Source organism: Falco biarmicus, chromosome 1 (genome assembly GCF_023638135.1).
Source record: "Falco biarmicus isolate bFalBia1 chromosome 1, bFalBia1.pri, whole genome shotgun sequence".
Taxonomy (NCBI): Eukaryota; Metazoa; Chordata; class Aves; order Falconiformes; family Falconidae; genus Falco; species Falco biarmicus.
The window spans coordinates 13,909,014-13,930,891 of NC_079288.1; the positions used below are offsets into that span (position 1 = coordinate 13,909,014).

The following is a 21,878-nucleotide window of genomic DNA, read 5'->3' on the forward strand; positions in this document are numbered from 1 at the left end:
TCTCCCACAAATAGAAAAACAAGTTATGCAGAAGGCTTGGGGTTCTGTGCGAGAACTGCCATTCTGGGCCCCAGACCGGTCCTTTATCTTTAAAGCTTGCAATCTGTAAATTATGTTTCAACATTGTAATCTCTGCTGCCTGTCCTCTCCCACCACGTTCTGTACATCCTTACAAACGAGAAATGAACTGTCAAATTTGTTTCACTGTCCCCCACAACTGTATCTGGTTTCAAAGGTAGCTTATCAAGATAAACAGAGATAGAGGGTAAACTGTAATCCCCTTAACTTGGGCTTGAACTAAAATGAGGGAAAGAGGAAATAACACCTCCTGACCTCAGTTCCACAGTCCATGGCACAGGATTCTAGCTGTTCTGGGCCATTTCTTATTTCTGAAAACAAAACAAAACTCTTTTCATCCAGAAAAACGTGTTATTACCTCCATTTTATTTAATGGGGGACTGATTTTAGGATCATCTGTAGTAACCTATACTTACACTTGAGTGCTTAAACATCATGGAAGTCAAATTACCTTGTTAAACCCACAGTTTCTGCTGAAGCTATGAACACAGACCACGAGGAATCACTGCTCTTAGAGAAGCTGAGGAGGCAAGTTGGAAAGTTTTGTGTTTATAGGAAAAATATCCTGTACCAGCTCCAGATGAGGATGGAATGTGCCACCTTCTTCCCTGCATGCCTGAATTGAACAATTCAATGCAGAAATCTTGAGTTCAAATTCCGTATTTCAAGCTCTAATCAGAAAAATCATGAAATTGCAGTGTACAATCTCTCCATTATTAAGCCAATTCGCTTATTAAAAAGGTGCTAATACTCCAATCATCCAGTACTTTTATGATGTATACTCCTTTCTGTTGCTTAGATGCAAGAGGAGGATGAAAACCTGGGGAAAATCCAGTTTGTTCAGTAACAACTGTTGCACTTAAAATTTTAAAAACTGAAAATATCTATTGATTTCAGGTATTATCAAAAATGCATATAAGCAAAATTTTTTTTGCAAATTTAAGACAGGAAACAATGTAGAAAGAAGGAAATTTTTTTTTTCTCTTCTAATTTATTCCACGAAGTACATGATGATACTATAGATCTAAGTAGTGGGGATTTACTTAAATGTACCCAGTAGCAGTGCCCTGGCCTGAAGACTGCAATGTGTAAATGGGACAACTTGTCCACTAATAATGGCAAACAAAGGCTATTTTGCCAAACGGTGGAGCTTCCACATAAAGTGTCAATGTTCTGCTTATTTTAATAGTAAAGTGTGACTTTTTTTTCCTCTGGTTTACTGGTAATTCCCCTTCTGCATAACCACTGAAGGTTTTAACTCTGTTTAGAAGTGACTTCCCTAGGTACTAGAGGAACAGGTGAAGTAATCTGTAAGAATTAAGACTATTTTCATGTAAACAAATCAAAATGGCAGTTCTCATGAATCCCAACAAACAAGAATTATCGATGCCCTGTCATTTTTACAGCTAACAAAATTTTATGCCAAACAGATATAAACCATGCCACAAACTAAACAGGAGTACTTTGGTCAAGCAAGAACCTGTTCCAAGAGCACTAGTGTATGCAAACACTTTTTTTTTTTAAAAAAAAAATATTTAAAATAAGCAGATTTGGATCAACATCACTATTCAGGTCTGTGGAATATTCTGCACTCTTTATACAATGATATCTTTTTTCAAACTTACCTAACTAGACAACAAAATTGAATAAACAGCCATCTTGTTTTTCGGGTTTTTTTTTTGTTTTTTTTTTTAAAAATATATTGGTTACAAATTTGCTGTGAAAGCAGCACCAAAGCGTAAGATGTCTTCCAGTAGCTACACACACACACACAGAAACACACACCCAAAACCAAAACACCACAGTTGTGAAGATGTGTTTTCACAATATCTCAGGTAAGTCTACCACTGCTATTGATCACATCCATTTTTTACAGTAATTTAAAACTGGATCTGTATCAACAGGACAAAGAAGTAAATGCTTCCAACTGTAGCCTACTTTGCACTGACTTGTTCTCCTGCCTTAGCACCTGCTGGAATAAGGTTTTGTGTTTTACGATTTCACTTATGCTTACTCCATTTAGCACGTCAAAAGAACATGCTTTTCTGTAACAGACTGGAGGCACTAAAGCTGCTAGAACTAAGTCTAACCCATGTTCCTTGGGCACCCACCATTCCCACCTGAGTTCTCTGTCCCTTTTCCCATCTGTGTATGCTTTAACACTTCCACAGCCTAAAAAGTTTTAAGTGCTGACTGCACAGAGACTGCAGCAATGAGGACCTGCAGTAAGAAGACTGTAGGATCAGGCTTATCCTCAGCAAACGGCTTAGGAAGACTGATAATCCTTCCATGAAAGCACAAGTAAAACTGAAATCCAGTTGCAAACTGAATGCCCATGAACACCGCATGCAGTTTCCTGTGGACAAAGTGTATAACTAAAATTCTGACCAGAAGGAAATGATTTAAGAGAAAATACAACTGAAAAAAAATATGCTATAAACCCAGTGATTGATTCATCAGACAAACCTCAGGGATCACCCAAACATAGCTGGGGCAGGGCAGGGGTGGGAAGACAGTGGTGCAACGTGCCTGAGGTCCCCAGCTATTGCCACAGAATATTTCTTGAACTGCCAACCTAGTTGAGATGTCTAAAATCACACTCACGCTTGCCTGGTTCATATTCTCAGCTCCAACAGAAGTTGTTTTACCACTTCAGTGGAAACTGGCTAGGGCTTTCAAAACAAACGCATCTGGAATCTGATGTTTCAGAAGATCTACTCCTAATTAACATGAAGCCTTAACCTCCAAGCTAATGCCTGTATCACTGTTTGCCAAAGTGCTCAGCTGGAGGCACGTGATCAGGAGATAAACCATTCTATCCCTGAGCAATAAGTAGTGTTGGAATTATGCAAACGCCACAGAAGCTCTCATATATTGTAGGAAATAAAAGTCAGGGAAAATATTTTCAGCTTGATTTCAATACCATGTGTAGAAACTTTGAAATTGTTACCACTCTAAATCATGCACACACACACACACGCATTTGTTTTACTACTACTAGTTCATAATATTAAGAGAAGCCAACAGAGTGACTACTTTAAAGGTGACCCGGTTATTAATAGAAATATACAAAATCAGAGTTTTCATGACATGGTACCCTGCAAAATAACATTGTGTCTGCAAGAGTAAACGACAGACCTTAACAACGTAGATTTCTCTAACCTTGTGCTCAGGTGCTAGTTCCTTTAATACAGTCAGAGAATTACACACAGATCCCTCTTTTGAAAGGAAGTATTTCTACTACAGCAATTAAAACAAAAAATAGATTTTGGAGTCTCCTGGATAATAGAGGTAAATGGCTAAAGCAACATTAGCTTTGAACTTTGCAGCTGGAATTGTGATTACTGTCAGGAGACGTGCTACACAGCACCCAGTGCTTAAAAGACCTTTGTGATCAATCAATGTTGCTTTTAGGCCACCTCAGCAAATTTTAAATTTGCCTAGTGAGTTCCTCCCTCACAAGCCTACTTATAGGCTTCCCACGCCTATTTAAAAGTAACGAGCAGGAACATGCTAACAGTGAACAGGACTAGAGGGAGACGGAGTCTGGTGTACTTGTGCAACCTCCTCCTATCTGCAGAGGACAGGAGAAGAAACGGACTTTGTGATTAGAATTAATACACACAGTGGGCCAAGACAGAACACAGAATAATTCCTCCAAGCCTATGTGTTAAAGAACTGTGAAATTACTGGGAAAGCATTTGTAAACCTGAAGACTGCTTCAAAGTAGCCTGTCGGTATCTTTCACTTAGCTTTTGTGGCTGGCTGACTTGGCAACCCAGCATAAAACCCCAGCCTCCTCTAAAGTAGTCACCTGCTCCTGATTAGTATGAACCACCAAACTTTTATTATCTTTCCTAAATCTTCAGCAAAGATTACCCCTTCCCTTAAAGGAAGCATTATGAAAAAAACCAAATTACTGATGTGCCAGATCTTTCAGGAAGTTTGAAATAGGTAACTGACAATCTTGCCAAGTAACATTTAAAAAACTAAATCAAAGATCTCCATTTATAAGCTACTTTGCTGCCTTTTAAGGCAAAAGTCATATTACTATGCTCTTCAAAAGCACACTGTAACTCCAGTGCATACAGAGTACAGACTTGGGTTTACTTCTGCACTGTCGTAGTAGTTTTCCTTTGCATTTCTTGTTTGCTTTACACGCCAACTTTCAAAAACATGAACCAACAGATTTGTCAAGAGACTGTTTCTGGTCTAGCTACACACTAGGAAAACCTGAAAGTAACGTGGGGAAGCATGACACCCTCTCCACGCCAACTCCCTGAAATTAAAAACAATCCAACCAACCAACCTGGAAAAGAAATCTATTGACCTGAAGCTTTCTCAGTGTCCATAGTCTGGTTTTAACTTTTAAAGAAAGAGGGGTTTATGTGCAGTTGCAACTTCATTGCAGGTTTTAAAACATGCCTCGGTTCAGTCATGAAAAGTTCTCTTGGTGAATTTAGTGCAGTGGAAGTTCCTGCATGAAGAATCTGCAAACTGCTACTATCTTAAGCCAACTACACTACTTCAGAAATATTACCACTTCGGGAAATTTCACACATTTTACTTCTAGCGAGTTCATTGAGAGATCCAAGAGAAATTTAAATCAGTAGGAAAACATCTATTTGGCACCTCCAATTTGGCACGTCCATTCTTTGAAGCTCAAATACTGTCAATTCTAAATGCTACAGATTGTCTTAACACAGTTGCTATAAAGCATGAGAAGTTAACTATTTACCCATAGGAATTCCATTACTTTTTTTCTCCTCCAGTGCAAAATTCTAGTTAGAGTGATGAAAAAAATGAATTGCTCTGAAGTTTGCAGATCCCTTAGTAAAAGGGCTCCCTTTAGCTTACCATCTTAGGATCCATCTTGGACTGAGATAGTCAGAGCCATCTCCTTACTCGAGTAGTCCACACATTTTGCACAGTCACCAAGTTCCACAAAACAATGTGATCTTTGTACACTTGCACGTTACTTTGTATACAGCAACACTAACTGCTTCAAACTGTGGCAGACATTTATTTCTAACATGAAGCTTTTATGATTTGGTTCATAAGTGGAGTTCTCCTGTTTACTTGACATCCAGCACTTCACACAAACACGAGTGCCCATGTTGAGGTCTGTTGACCAACACTGTAAGCTGAAAGGAAATCTTGGGTTTAAGGCACCCAAAAAGCATCTTGCTGTACAAATCCTGACCACCCATTATTGTAGTTCCCAACTCTGCTTCCCTTGCAAGCGTATCGCTTTATTGAGAGTGAAGTGGAAACAGATACAACTATTTAATGTTTAAAGTGTAAACCTTCTCTGTAAACCCATGGGACCTACTGTGTATACCATTTTGTGTGCAGCTAGTTAGCTGATATCACAATCCTACTTCTGAGTAAAATCAGCCTGTTACAGCTTTTTCTCTTATTGCACATTTTGTTATATCTGTTCTAAAAAAAAACCCTAAGGTATTTCCTGTTTCCTTGATGGTATAAGCACTTGCAATAGTTATAGACCATTTTAAAATTTCCCAACAAACATGTCAAGAGGAACAGACTGGAAGTTCCCCAGTTGGTGTAAGAAGGCAGACTCCAAAGCAGCGAAGACTCCGAGGTACAAGTTCCCCTCTACATCTCTTAGTCTGAAGCTGCCTAAATATTATCTTTGAGGCATGCCTACAAGTTTAATGGGGTGCACCCAGGACCTGTATTCCAAAGCTCCCTAGGGGACAGATTCAAATTTTTGAACTCCACTTCGAACCCAAGCAACGGAGGGCAAATGCCTGTCATGATCTTTGTCTGATTCAGGCTGGCTCTGGGCACGCTCTGGCTTGGGGTTCGAAGAAGGTGGGTCAGGTTGCTGGACAGACATAGTCCTGCGGAGATGGTTTCTCTTGCGCAAAAACTCAGGCTGGGAGTGGAGGCCAAAGCTGCCTTTTCTCAAGATCATCCGAGAGTTGTTCTTTTTGGGTCGTGAATGGAGACTGAACTCCAGCGAGGCCAAGTGGGCTGCATAACCTTCACTGAGGAACTGAAATAGGAAGGAAAGAAAGGGAGTGACAAATTACTGCTGCCTCAACCTATGAGCTCTGTAAGGAATTAAGTTCCTATCTTTGGCATCCCAGTTAGATACCTACAGAGTACCAATACTCCTTTCTCCCCTCGCTTTTTTTTTAAAGTGACCTGTTCCATTTTGTCATTGAGCAATATGTGATGCATGCACTTGCAGATACAACTTATGACCGCTTGATTTCTCTTTACTATTCGCCCTGCCAGAAAATGCCTCATCTGAAACCAAAACTGCCCTTCTTTCTCTGAAACACTGCATGTGTCTGTGTGTGTCTGTGCATGCATTCACACTTTCCCCCTAGGACTTCCTGACTGAGTAGCAAGAGTAACTTACTTGACACTGCGCCTGGTATTTCTTTGTTGATCGTCCAACTATGTAGATCTGGGATGGTGACAGAGCCAAAACATTGTACACAGAAATATCCTTCATGGAACCGTATGCGGCACAGATTTTGATGTGGCACTGAAACAAATATTAACTTCCAAAGTGAATGCTCTATTCAACACCATGCACTACAAGGATGGCACTTGTTTTGCAATGAAGCAGTGGATTAGTTTGTTGTTAAACAACCTCATCCTGTAAAGCACAGAAAGCTAAACCTGTCTGCGTGCCAGCAAGAACTACAGATACGCACACAGGAAAGAACAAGCAGTTAGTTTACTTATTTGTCATACCAGGATGTCCCTCTGGATGTTTTATCAGCCTTCCTTGCTCTTTCAAAAATGAGGAAAGAGATGAGGAATGGCATAGAGACTTTGTGATGGCCAGTAAAATTTACTGTTCAAAAGGACGGCAGATCTCTAACTTCACTGAATGACAGTCTTTGGAAAAAAGTTTTAAACCTATAAACACGCTTCTAGTACCTCTTGCATGAGATTCCGGAGAAAAATGGTCTTTTGTCGCAGTGGGTCATGAACAAGTCCATCTGAGAAGAAGATCATCCCTTGTGGGAAGTTGTGTTGAGACAACCATGAAACCACACGCTGTTTTTGCATATCTGGACGGCCAGTAATATAGATAATCAGATATCCCAGGTCCTGCCAATGCCTGTCAGAAACAGCACATAAATTATGTAGGTGCAGAAAGAGAAACAATACCCACTGGTCAGGTCAGCATTTCTTTGCTCAGCACAGACCCAGACAGAAGTTAGATGTTATCTTCCAACAAGTGGAAAGCAGCATGCCCAAGTCTCTGGTCCTGTCGAGAAATTAAGTAACGATGTCTACATCTTGAGGGAGACTGAGGGAAGCAAGAGACTCTTATGCAGTATTTTAGATAAAATTTGAGAGCTATTTAAAAATGTATTTAGAATAGACTACACATCAAGTTCTGCTACCTTTGAAACCTTTAAGATTTTCTGCCATTTCAGCTGTAAGGAGTAGAAACCCTTGAAAACTGACATCCCTCCATTCCCATGCAAGTTCTTAAATGACAGCTGTTACTTCCCCACCCAGTGTGACATTAACAGACTTGCAAGAATGGATTAAAAGGGCTTTTAATTTTTCCTCCAAAAAAACCTCTTGTATTCATGGCACTTGATATTTTTGAAGCAGAAGTATGTCCTTATTTGAAGGTAATGAAACACAAAATACACTCTTTGCTTATCACAGTAACACATGGAATCATTATTAATTCACTGTACACATTTTAAGGCCGTATTCCCAAGAAGCAGCTTGTAATCTTTAGGCAATTTAAACCACAAATTTCCAAGTAAACCATAGCATTCTAAGACCCCTCTGAAAATCAGGCAGGCCTGACGTCCAACCAAATATAGAAATACATCTGGAAAGAATCCTGGCCTCTAAAGAAGTATTTAGTAAAAAAAACCAACCCACCTATTCTGCCCTCTTCCTTCTTATTATGTTCGAATAGAACAGTCAGAGATATAAAAAGTGAAGTGTGCAAACCTCACTTACCTGACAACATCAACGGCCCCAGGTCTGACTTTGGGGTCACTTCCCATAATTGAAACACTTGCTGCAAATGAACCATCAATGCTAAACACAACACATTCCATTCCTTGGGGAAGCACAGTCAGGTAACTTGCAGCACTGCTCTGGTCCCCTCTGGAGAGTCAAAGCAATAAAAACATTTAAAAAACAAAATGTCAGAATGTATTTTCTGCATGTTCTAGTTAAGGCCTGAAATTAGATCTGTCTGGATCTAGAGCTTCAAAAATCACTGTCAAATAAGGCTTCTGATTTCAGTCCTATGTGAGGCAATTAAAACTTAAGCTTTTAGGAAACAACTTTCCAAGGAGAAATTCGGGAGCTGACTTTAATAAGAAATCCCATGTGTATGAATACCTAAAAGAATCAGGAAAAAGCACTCCAAAACAGCCTGAAATACTCAAACACGCTACCTGTCTATATATGTACACATATAAGACATGAATGCTATGTATATGCACATACACAGCACGGAAATTGGCTACCTTTTTTTCTGGCAGTCTACAGTTACTGGTAAATTATTAGAAATTGCAATGGAAGAACTGATATGCTCCTTTTGTTGGCATGTACAACACATATCAGCTTTTCTGCACTAGATAAACAGTTGGTAATACTATTAAATACCCATCCCTCTATCCTTGCAAATTACAGTGAGAATGACAATACAGAACGGGGGGGGGGGGGGAAGAGGTAAAAAAAAAGCCTACCCCAAACCACCAAAAGAGAAATGCAATCATAGATGGCTTTTCTCATGGGAAGGCACGTGAGATACAACCTTCTCCTCACGATGTATTTTTCCCAAGAGGTCTTGACATTAAGAGACTAATAAAGCACAAAGTGAACCAAAGCTCTTACCATCCCATGACCTCATGTTCCCTAAAAAAATGTAATCTGAAGACCACAGCTTCTTTCCTTTAGAAAGATGACTATTGTATGATCTAGAAATTTGTATCCGATGATGAAGATTCTTACAATATGTATGCATAGCTTAATAAGCAGAAGCAGGACAATTTATTTCATTCCTGTTTTAAACTTACTCCTGCAGTCTAAAAGCCCATAGGAGCTTAGCTTCTGAATACACTTGATCTGTTTTTAGGTAACTCTCCTGTCTTGAATTGATTGTTCTGTTACACTGAACTAAAACATTTCTTCCTCCTCAATTAGCCCTACATAAGATTGCAAATCGATTTTGGCCTTGGGTGAACTGGTGGGTAACAACACATTCTGTTTCAGTCAAATTCATCCCACTGATTTAGCTGCCAAAGTAGGGATTCAAAGGAAGCTGTAAAGCTACTTCCTAAGTGGCTAGGCAGTGCAGTATTAAACTAAGGCTCCTTTATTAAACTAAACTAGACATTTATTAAACATATTTTTTAAAAAAAAGCACAGCTACCCCAGTCCTGCACCTAGGCCAACAAATTTTATTTCCCACGTCTTCACACTTCATACTTTACTTAGCACAGAGATTTTTAAGAAATGCTGGAGAGCTGATTGGTTCTATCTCAATGAATTGTTATTTTCAGATGCTGGGTTGTTGGCTTTTTTTTCCTTTTTCCCCACTGAGAACAAGCATCGTCTTGAGTACACAATTAAGGTAACTCTTTTGATCATCCTGACATTAACAGATATAAACAGGTGGCTGAGAGCAAGGCAGTACATCCTTTACTGTTAATTTCAACAAGAAAAGCTTCTTATCAGTCCGAAGAACACAAAACCATACCCTTCAGCAGTCTTTTCCCCAATGAACAGGCTGCAAAATATCCCAAGTCATAAATTCTTGCCACAAGAAGACTGATTGCAGTCATCCAGTCCACATTATTTTGCAAAACCAAGTGCTCCTAAACTGAATTGACCTGAGGGTTTGTGTTGCAGTAGAGATAAGCCCATTGGCCTAGGCACCTCCAAGCTGGCCGGTAAACAGATGATCACTGCTTTAAATCTAAGCTGGCAACACAGTGACAAGAACAAGAAAAGGAAACTGACAAAAATATCTCTCTGCACCCCCTTCAATCTTACACACTTTCGTGTCTTCCTGATCACAACAACCCATCACAGCTTGAAGCCATTACCTGACCACCATTTTGATGGGATACACACCAACTCTCAGTCTCTTTTGTTTGGGTATGTTGTAGGATATCCGGCCACTGCTGTTGGATATCTCTGTGTCAAAGTACACCCACCTACCCGAAGATGGCTCAGTCATTATGAAGATATCAACCTGCAAAAACACCAAAACAGTCATCTAGTGTGATAGCAGGCAATGCCCCTATTTACAAGGCCTGCCAAGCCTATATCACGTTAGTATCTCCAACTATGGCTTGTACTAAAAGCTTACAAGGAAGTTTGAAGGAACTTGCACATCCAGTAAAAACTTCACAGAGGAGCACAATACAAGAGTTTATCACTTTCAACATTTAAAGCACTCAGTTTTAGCACTGCAGGTGTCAAAGAAAGGTACAGAGCTCAGAAATTTGGTAGGAACGCCAAACTAGAAAAAAAGATAATTTCAACTTGCATGTGTGTATTACATTTTTGCACAGTAAACCTACAAAACTGAAAATTCCACCTGGTTATTAGCAAAATGAAATCCTTCTCAAATCATAACCTTGCCTACAAATGCAAAACCTGAACACTTCAAATTATTAGGATTTTTTTTTTCCAAAAGGCTTCATCAATATAGCTTTCTTCAACAGAAATATTTCATCAAAATTAACACCCAGTGTATGAAATACTTTGTCTGACTTGAACTGGCACTTTTTAGCACTAAGTAGATCAGTAAATCTGAAGGAGGTATCTGCCAAGCTCTCCTTCTGCACTTAATTTTTACAGAATTTAGGCATACAAGGTTTATGTGGACTTCAATGCTCAACAGGCAGCCAGCCAGATATTCTACAAGATCCGCCAGCAGCTTACGAGATCATGCTTTTGTACGGGTATCTTTGATAACTCTGCAGATAGGCTCTTGGATATAATGATGTTACGTGACATTGGGATGTAACTGTAACACTAAATTTATTCTGAACAGATGAAATTCAGAACTGATTTTTTCAAGGGATGAGCTTTCGTGCAAGGAAAGAAACGACAGGTATTGCTGAATCAGAAGCGTTACCAGGACCAAACAATGGGTTTATTCCTTTCTTCTGCTTTTTGACTGCAAAGTGAATTGACAGTTTGAATACAGATGTGTACCAACTTCCTCTTTCCCACTAGGGAAGATGGGAAAGGAATGGCCTTTCCTCCGACAGATTCAACGGTCTTGTGATAAAAACTGTTTCTTCTACTTTCTGCACTGTACCAGTTACAAAGTGTCCAACTTTTGACCTGAGGCATTGCTAGGATATAGGCATAAATAATGCATGTTAAGAGATCCATTACATACACAGCAGCCTTCCTGACTGTAGATGTAATTGAAGATCTTCAATGCAATCTAATACACTCAGATAAATTTAACTGATGTTTTGAACTTTTGAGAAACGACACAATGAGGAAATTACTAAATCTTGGAACCATACAATTTTGGTGTTCTTCAAAGGACCACTAATGATCCCTTTGTGGCAGAAGAACCTTATCAATGAATAAAATGTGATCAGATTGAAGAAATTTATAAAAGCCGATGAAGAAATTATTAAAATCTTCAAAATCAGACAAAATCTGTGATCCTGTCTTGCCGTAAACTCAAGCGATGGGGCTGCTTTCAGGTTTTTTTACAAACCATATGCAACAAGATTGAAGCAGTGACAGTCTTAAAAACACAACTGTAACTTAGATTGACAGTTCAATATGTACCAGCACAGGCATGCTGAATTCTATGACAAAATCTTAGAAGCAGCACATCACTTATGTCTTGTGGAGTTGACTAGCAACACCCAGCTGTGACAGAAGCATGGTCATCAGAGACATGGTTCCAGAAACATCCATCCCTCCTCTGGACTAGCAAATATACTCCAAAGAAGGCATGCCATCAGCAGGCTGATCCCTGGAGGGATCAGGTTAGTGCTGCATCTTAGCAGAATGGCATCCACAAAACAGGCCAAGTAAAAGCCTCCACGCTTCAGTTTCACCCTCAGCTCAGCAGCATCGCTCTTAATTTCCACAAAAAATCTTAAGTGTCAGTGAATATGAACAAATGTGTTCATTTAATGCTTGGCTTTGTTAGCTGTAAGGCTGGCTACTGCAGGCAGCTTTAGGAGTGACAGTTCCAATTGTGTCATATTATTACTAAAATTCTGAAACTAATCTTTACTCTTCCATGTATAAGAGAAACAGCAGCCACCTAGCCTCTAGAATCCCTGTTCCTTTATCTAGTTGTCTTACCTAGATAGAGGGATATACATTTTTCTTTTAGTGATTTGCCAACCACTATAAAACTCTTTCCTCGTTGCTCAAGAAGTTAATAGTCTCCAGTAGGTGGTACAATTGGATGGCAGGTTGACAAATCACTGCACAGCACTCATCATGACCCAGAGGAGACGGTCAGCATCATGTAAGGATGAAAACTGGGAAAAAGGCCAGCTATCAGGAAAGCCCACTTACAGCTGATTTTTGCCAAAGTGATGGGGGCTAGTGACATACCTCTCCTCACTGTAAGGCTTTCTCTGGTACTGTACACTCATGTATAACATGCAACAACTGTTTCTAGTACAAGTTGATTCAGAAACACAAGGAAATTGATTACTCAGACTTTACCTTTTCACCTGTTAAAGCCACCATGTCCAAAGGTCCATACATAAAGCGCCCGACTAGTACCTGAGGGCCATCTTCTGCTGCAATGACATCATTAGCTCGGTGATTAGCAGTCACATTCTGAAATGAGAGCAGAAAGTGGGAAAGGTAGTGTTTGCTTTTGTAATGAGGCTACTGTCTCTATTATGATCTTATGAACAGTAACACAGAAACAGTCCTGGACAGTGTCTGAGGTATGTAACAGTGCACCTTAAAGCATCTAGCATAACTGTGCTCCTGTTTCAGCTGGAGCATATTTCCAGTAATGGTGCGTTCCTGAATAGACTTTCTATTAAGAATGCTCAAGATGACCAAATAAGAGAGAACATTCAAGGGAATACCAATTATCTTTCACTTCAAGTGGTACCATAAATTCACATGATTATGTGCAAGACACATGCATCTTAACTGACATTTCTAACTGAAGTAGCATTTGAAGAATGAAGAAAAGATTTTTTTTCTTGATTTATGGATTCATCTAGCATATAAGAAAATAGAAGAACAACCTCTTTGCTGATCTGGAACTTCAGGCCCCTCTGTTACCTAAAGAAAGAAATGTACTTTCTCCCAACAGGCAGTGATAAACCAAGAATAAAATGTTCCTATTCCATAACTGTTAATTTGTTTGCCTCTGGATTATGTTAATAGTTTTCAGCTCTTTAATAATATTCAGTTATATAAACTCATGCTTTGGGAGATCAAACCCCATTTAAATTGCTCTCAAATCCAAGTTCCATAGCTGCCACATATATTAAGATTTGTACTCACTCTCAATTTGACATGTGTCCTTTTGCGTAGCCATTTTTCTCGTGGATTGGATGGACTCAGTGTTGCCGGATCCAGGTTGTCATTTTCCTTCAAATTTACATTTTCATACCTCATCACCTGAAATTATATTAATATTTTAATAAACAGTGTGTGGCCTGCGGAGTCCAGGTACTTGGCAAAGAAAGGGAAAGTACACTGATGCCCCAGCTGAATGATACTGCAGAGCCAAAAGCACAATGAAAGCAGAAAAAGGTACATGCCATATGTTCACATTAATTGTATAAACAAATAATATAATATTTATTTATATATATATAATTTTATAAATAAATAATATAAACTGCTTTCACTCTGTGGGCCAGTACTTAACCTCAAGTACTTACCAAACAGCTTTTTTCATTCACAATAGAGCTTGCACATTCTTCCAGAGAAAATAGTGAACATTAGGATAGTATCACGTGACAGTCACCTCATCTGCTCATGGTCTGCAAAGTCAGTAAAGCAGCTTAAGGCCACAGAAGTATTTTTAAATGTCCTGTAAGGGGCAGAGGTCAGATTCCTGACTCCACCTGTATTGATTTTCTATACATACAGTCAGACAAAATTGCTCTTATCACCTTTTGGATATTACTCACCGCTGCAGTGGGTGATAGGTTCTGGATGTGGCCTGTGGCTAGTAACGTCTGATGATAAGAGGACTGTAGCTTGTGACCATACAGAAACCCAATATGTTATACAAGCCACACATTCCTACAACCGAAATATCACATGCTTACCAAGAAACTTACATGTCAAATTCATGTGGGTTATGCCCTGTTTCAACTGAAACCACAAGCCCTGTCTTACCGAAATCTGTGGGTTGCACTCTGGGATCACGGACAGTGTGAGGCTACTTCATTTTGAGCAAGAATTAGACTCATCAGCCTCTTTCACAACCTGGCAGAAAATTACTCAAGCTGAACAGTTGGTTTTCTGTGCTGAAGTTTTCCACCCTGGGTACCCTTCCTGGAAGAGTGGCCTAGAATCATTTTGAAAGATGTCTCATATGAAGTCCCTTGACTAAAATCCTGCTGCATTCAGCCTTAGCAAAGCAGTTGGCTTGCAACAAATCATAGTACTGCTGAGAGGTCAGTGTGGTTTTTAACAAATTCGCATAAATTCTATTCACTGGAGGTCAGGTGCATGAAATACATGCATACCCAACAGTGCATTCAGGAGCCATTAGCCTTAACCTTAACCCCCAGCAAGGGCAGAATGTCCAGACTATGCTGGAACTAACCACTCCTTTATGTAGTGCTGTAAGGTCACATATTGCTTTACATGCATGCTCCACATGCTTGAAGAGCTTACTAAATTCTAAAAGCTGTAAAGCACATAAAACCCCGGACATTAAAAAAACCCCAACAGCAACACAACTTGATATTAAGGTGCAGAAATAACAAGTAGAATAAAGCAGGAATGATTGCTAACAGACAACTGGGCTCAGGTAGGCATTTGGAAGGAAAAATGGGAGAATGCTGTGATGGATTCAAGGCAAAAAACATCCTGAGAGAGAAGACGAGACAACAAGAGCTATAAGAGACCTGCAATGTAGAAGAGAAATGTCTATGTACAATTATCTAGGGCCTCTGAACAGAAAAAACATGGATTTGCATCCTGTTGCTTCCAGTAGAGACCTCTCCTCTCCTCTGGGATAAGCATCAAATAAGATTCCTGTTCTGGAGACCGTTTTTGTTCATGGAAAAACTCTTCAACTTTTTCTTTGTCTTGGTTATGGTGACACTAGTTATAAACAATTTTTTTTTAAATCAGCTTGTAAAATTCTGCACTGCTTAATGATACATTTTGACTGGAATCAGATACACTAAAGGATGTTCTGAAGGGACAGCAAGAGGTTGAAGGACTCTGAGAATTTCATCTATTAAGCCCAGCAGTTAGAAACTCTGCAAGTGGTCTGGTTACCAGCCAGACTGTCTGCTGCACACTCCACTCACAGACTGACATATAAAGAAGGGGATCTGGTACAATTGCACAGTCTGACTCAGCAGCAGTTCTGGACTGGAGGGAACTGAGCCACTGAGATTCCATTCCCAGGAGCTACCGGTAGGTGAGCCTCCAGGGTACTAACTTCATTGACAGCAGCACTGGAGGCAGGAGGTAGAGGCAGTTAACTCTCAGAGACCAGCTAAAAGGAGTTGAGAGAGAGGCAGCCACACTGACACCTGCCAAATTGTTTTAATGAAATAAAGTCACTGTGCTGTTTTCTACATTATCCTCTCTACTGTTTGCCTGGCAGCAGCTGTTTCACCTGCTGGATGTAAAAAACACACTGATTCTTGTGTTAATCCAGATTAAACTGCTTGTGACTGGCTTTTGGGTGAGTCACTTTGGGCTTTTGGACGGACACTTATCCTGCATGTTTTAATTGAACACCACTTACGTTTGTGGGTTTTTTTAACCCCAGATGAGATTTCTCAGCCTCACCACTTTCTCTAGAGGTCAGAGCACTGCATCCCTAAGTCACTGCGAGCTGCTGTCTAATTATTGACACAGTAGGAACAAGAGACCCATCATATGACTCAGAAATAAATTCTGAGGAGACAGTGCACACAATGCCTTGAAATACTCTAGTACAGTTACAAGACAGACTTAATTTTCTTATGAGAGCAGTACTTTCAAACTGCCACTTTATTATCAAATGTATGCTAATAATTTGATATTAGTAGAAATACATAATTAAATAAGGCTGGAGATAGCCTATTCCTTCAGAACCAAGAAGAGATTAATATATAATACAGGGTTATCCTGATCTGGGGCGTGGGAAGGGTGAGTAAGGTATGCACGACAGTGCATTATTCCCAGTCACACAGCCAGCAATAAGAACACCGGCTAGGAGTGCTAACAGTGGGCTCACTGTCCCCTTCACCTCTCCAGTAAATCCACATCTGTCATTCCTACATGCAGCTGTATGTGATGCAGTCACAGTTAGCCATCTAACTGAACTAAAGATTAAAAGATTGATCCTGCTTGGAAGATGCAATTATCAATTACAAGGTTATTCATTGCAGAAAAAAAAAAAAAGATATCAATGACCTGTCTTAAGATGAAGGCTACAACATCTGTCGATTCCCAGTAGCTGGCATGGAAGAGATGCGGCAGGGCCACAGTTGGAAAGGCTGTCAGCACATCTGGACAATACAAGGCATAATCTATTCGTTTTGTTCCCCACCACTTTGCAGTAACTATAAAAAACCCAAACAAAACAGCATCACATTTCTGTAAGATATCTTCTTAATAAATCTCTTGCTGTCTTTACACTTAAGCTAGTTAACTGAATGAAGTCTTCTGCTTTTTTAATCTTGACATTTAGAGTCTGTTAAAGGTATCTGTCAAACACCAAAATATACTGTTTTCACTGACTGCATCATCACTTAACTGTCTGCAATTTAACCAGTTCTATTGTATCCAATTTTTGGGAAGCAGAAATCACCTCAGTTTGATTCCCATTGCTTACTGGTCCACAGCAAATGTACAGTGAAAGACTAGTACTTTTATGATCATGTTATAGAGTAAGAATTGCAAATGCTTCCCAAATAGTGAACTAAATATTGATGTACGGTTACAATCCGTAACAGGACAACATAGTGATTTATAGCACTTTTAATTATGGGTATGTTTCTTCATACCTGGAACATGCTTCTAAATCCCTGCTAGCATGAAACGCTTAAGTGGCACCTTAATATAAAACTGTGACTTTACTTTCATTACTTCATCTACTTAATTACAAACAGAAGAGGAAGCTAAATTGTGTTATGTAAAATTGCAGCAACTTAGGCTGTTCTAATTCTCCCCAAATTTCCAAGCAGATAATTCTCCTTTTCAGAATAAACTTTTCCACAGAAAGGATGTGGAGGGAAGGGTTGTTGCTGTATCAGACAGCACACAGCACCAGGCTTCACTCACTGTTGGTGAGGTATGCTGACGGCAAGCTTTCTGTTGACCCTGAGTTTTCACTGTTTGTGCTGGCCAAGCTCAACTTCCTTGGTTTTCCTTGTGGCTGATCAGATGCGTTTGGAGATCCAGGACTCTCCTGAGAGAAAGGTATGTTCAAAGAGCTGTTCTCAAGGAACAGAGCACTGTGGCTGTGGATAGCATCACCTGCAGGTTACAGAAATGAAAATAATTTAAAAAAACCCAATGTGATGAACAATATGGCTTTGAAACTAGTGTGTGTGGTTTTCTGGCTGGTTTTTTTGTTGGTGGTGGTTGAGGGTTGTCTTTGTTTTTTAATATAGAGCTAATGAGCATTTTCCTGAATAGTATGAGATTTAATGACCATGGATGAAACTCCTTCAGAATGAATAGGACAGCATGACTAAATGGAGAAAGCATACCCTACCACCATCAAAATGCATGGCAGCACAAGGAGCTGCCCTGAAACTGAATCAGAGGAACAACTATATTCTAGCACTTTGTGATGGGTATGTAGTTTGGGCAGATGATGTTCAATTGTAGTTTCCATGGGAACATGTGCTTTGAGTTTTCATTAAATAAACTGCAATGTACTGTTCTTTCAAAGGAATCTCGTTGACATCATACGGTAAGGAAAGCTATGTGCGGCTACAGGAAAGATCAATGGAGGTAAAAAGAATAGAAGGATAATTTTATTTTCCCTTGTCTCAGGCAAACTATATATATAGACTGCAAAACAGACAACTGAAAACACAGTGCTGCTTTCTATTACTTACCGCACAAGATGAGGAAGTAGTATACGCTCTTTGTAGTGAAAGAAGCAGCACAAAGAAGTAAAAGGTCTGATTCTATGTCATAATAAATACTGAACAGCAAGGCTCCTTCTCACAATAAACCCCAAATCACATGGCCTAAAATATCACAGCAAATCAGTTCACTGAAGAGACTAGCTGAATCCACAGACATAAGCAGTGAGGAACAGGGAACCTGCCAAATTGCATGCCATTGGGGTCTATCTGACCCAGAATCCTGATTCAAACATCAAACAACAGGAAATACCACAGAAAATGCAATGAATCCCATAAATGAGAGCTGTATCTCCATGAAGTGCTCATGATTGGCAGTGTTCTGACGCATACTTTCCGCTTCCCCTTCCAAAAGATTCAGGGAAATAAAAAGGGTTGTTAAAAATAAATTTTCTACTTCTGAATTGTTGCTCTGCTGAAACAGTCACAGTTGTAAACTGACCCTAATCCAATCCTTCCACCCCCATCATAATTTTGCAAGAGCTTTGGTTTTTCATTCCCACTAAAATGGAGAAGGAAAGAGAAGTAAAAAAAGTAACTGCACAGAACAGAAAACATGTTGACATCCAGCATATCTGTTAGCCTTTTCCATATTACTGAACAGCTTAAGACCACCTTGGTAAGGGGTCTGGTGCCTTGAAACCTGCATATTTTGTAATACTGTTATTCTAAGCTAAGTAACCCTTCTTTCTATAAAGAAATCAAATCAATAAAATGGAAGGTATTTTTTGCGGGTTTCCTATTTCCTGAATAATTTTTATTTCAAACAGGTTGAGCAGCCTGCCTTCACCTCTGTAGATCTGGTTGTTGTTGAATTGTAAGGGAGGACAGAGAGTAACTGGTTAGAGATTAATAAAATACATGTAATTGTTTTTTTTTTTTTCTATAAGCCCTGTGCTCAACTTTTGACTAGGACAGTCTACTTGCATAATCCTTCCATTTGAATAACTGAAACTGATTACTTCCCACCCACTCAAAACAAGCTTTCTCACGGCTCTGAGTGCCACTAAAGGTTCTTGTCATTCATCCTACTAACAGAAATTTACTATCATGTAAAATATTATTAATGTTTTTATAAGAAATAAAATAAAGGCAGATCATGTTACAGAGTCTCATCTAGGATAATTATGACAGTTACAGCCAATACAGAGGCAAAGCAACTTCCTCTAGGCCACACAGTAACCATCCCCAGAGAAAATTAACAGTAATTTATTTTATGCATATACAATTGGAGAAGTACTGTGCTTTTAGACCCTAACTTCTGTCTATCCACAATGAAGCAGACTCGTTGAAACAGCCATAGTCTAGACTGGCACTCCTGCACATTCCTTATAAATGAAACTTAGCAAGAGAAAATTTTTGAAATTATTTCAATTCTGCTGCAAAGTAAAAATGTGAGGTCGAAAGGTCGAAACTCAAACACTAAAGAAGATTATGTTTATCTACATTCTGCTATGTCAAATGTCTAAAAAGTAGGACAGGTTGAATCCAGGTGTTTTGAATTAATACATAACAAGCATATTTTTAACCCCCAAGTAGATATAATGTATCATGTCATAAGCAGCAGAGCAAAAAAAGGAATTCAATCCCCCGCGTTAGTAAGCATCAAAAGACATGACTGGTGGTAGACCAAAGACCTGTCACAAAGCTAAGGCTCACTTACAATAGCTACAAAACCACTTTGATTATGAAATGGCAGCTAGGCAGCAGCTGAGAAAGCTGCTGTTCAATGAAAGGTCAAAGACAGCACAGCTTTCTCTGGGCTGTAACATCACGTGAACTTTGTACCTCACCCTTAGAGTGAAAAAAACCCCATCAATTAATAAGTTGCACTTTTGTCTGAACCACTACCTACTGCTATGTCTTCTGTCAGCAATCACCATAGATGAAAGAGTTATGAAGATAAATGTTTTCTCCACCTGCTCTGTATGTCTGGTAGTGCTTTCAATACAATTTCTTTTACTTTCACTTGTCTGTATGTCACAGCAACACAAGATAAATATTCCCTTAAAAGGTGACTTCTGAAAAAGTGCAATGCCTTCCATCTACCCAGTGCATAGGCTGAAGATACCTCATATATTAAGCTTAATCTCTGCTCATTTTTCTTTCTCTTTGCATATAACGTCTTGAGTGTTCTATACATTCAGAAAACTGAATTTAAATAATGCCTCAAATCATTTTATCTTATTAAGCTATCTTATCAACAAGCCTAATAATATCGTCACTTTCACATTAGGAATTGTATCATTCCTGTATCAAGAAGATACAGTTGCAACTGACCAAGTAACTGACAGGAAGAGGAATAATTCTCTGGGCTAGTCAAGTCTCTGTGATTGCCAAAATCAAGCCTGGTAAGAGTCAGCTTTCACCATTGCTAGACTCTTAATGGTCCAACACACACACAAACAATACCACATTACTACAAACTGAATGAGCCTGGGGGCAGACCTAATGGTAAGTATTGATGCCTGCTGGATGCAAAAGGCAATTGTCTAGATAAATATGTGTCCTGCTCTCTAAGTCCTGCCATTTAAGTCTTAGATGTTTTCTGAATCTCAATGAAAAAAGTAAATTTGATAAACTAAAACCTTCAAGATAAACCCTATGCACAGAGCAGCTGGCTACAAGAGCTTCATTTGCTTGGCAAGAACTGAAAGACAGCTATAGAAATCTGCTCCCTGCCCCAGTTTTCATCACGTTCTCCAGGCTGTGTTATTGCTGAACCGTTTCTATGAATCATACGGTGGAATTTCTAGTAGTACATTTTTTTCATGCAGCTTCCAAATCAGAATTTTTTTCCACAGAGACACCTATCAGGAAAGTCAGACAACAGAATTACTTCTTACTTTAATCATCAGCTCTTATGAGAAAAGAAACAGGGACCGAGATCGTTCAATGACATGCAAGATTATCAGAAAAGGCTGGTTTGGGCAGTGTATAATAATTAAGAGTTTGGTGTAACTAGGTCTCATCTTAACTGATTAGTAAACTACCATTCCAGTTGACACCATGAAGGCTCTCATTTTAAGAAATACTTTCACAGCCCAGTTATCAAAGAAAGGGGGGAAAAAATGATTGTCACTAGAATGAATTCTTTGTGAATGAAAAACCTTAAATTCCAAGAGAACCTCAAAGCACTTCCACTTATTTGGGAGGATTTCACATTCATTGAAATATAACGCAGCTTAGGTCTAAAGCATGGCAATGATTTGACTCCGTGCAGACATTTAAATACAAAACCATATCATGGAACATTTGCTGATCATTAGCACTCAGAAATTTTTCTTTTATAAAACATCCAACAGACAGGGTTTTCCAAATTCACATGTTCTGTAGGGGAATCTTCTAACCCAGTACCTTAGAGGAACTCAAAAAAACACCAGTTATTCCCAAATCACTTATAAAGCCTCTGCTTCAAGAATAACTGAAGGGTTTACTTAAACCCAGCAAAGCTGGTAAAACGTACCAGCACAAGGCTTTCAATTCAAAAAGTAACCTAAGGGAACTATTCTTCCTATGACA

General features: G+C 39.2%; 1 protein-coding gene across 2 annotated transcripts in view; it reads right to left on the reverse strand.

Annotated features, from left to right (window-relative positions):
* Positions 1-141: 141 nt before the first annotated feature.
* The window catches only part of PITPNM3 (PITPNM family member 3), a 118,111-nt gene continuing 96,374 nt past the window's right edge, over positions 142-21,878 (reverse strand). For both annotated transcript variants that reach the window (XM_056338110.1, XM_056338120.1), the window contains exons 11-19: positions 17,542-17,736; positions 16,672-16,820; positions 13,579-13,695; positions 12,775-12,891; positions 10,158-10,306; positions 8,056-8,205; positions 7,003-7,186; positions 6,473-6,601; positions 142-6,100 (exon numbers count right to left, since the gene is read on the reverse strand). In XM_056338110.1, the coding sequence (XP_056194085.1) occupies positions 5,792-6,100; positions 6,473-6,601; positions 7,003-7,186; positions 8,056-8,205; positions 10,158-10,306; positions 12,775-12,891; positions 13,579-13,695; positions 16,672-16,820; positions 17,542-17,736 (1,499 nt within the window). In that variant the 3' untranslated portion in view covers positions 142-5,791. The remainder of the gene's footprint in view (positions 6,101-6,472; positions 6,602-7,002; positions 7,187-8,055; positions 8,206-10,157; positions 10,307-12,774; positions 12,892-13,578; positions 13,696-16,671; positions 16,821-17,541; positions 17,737-21,878) is intronic.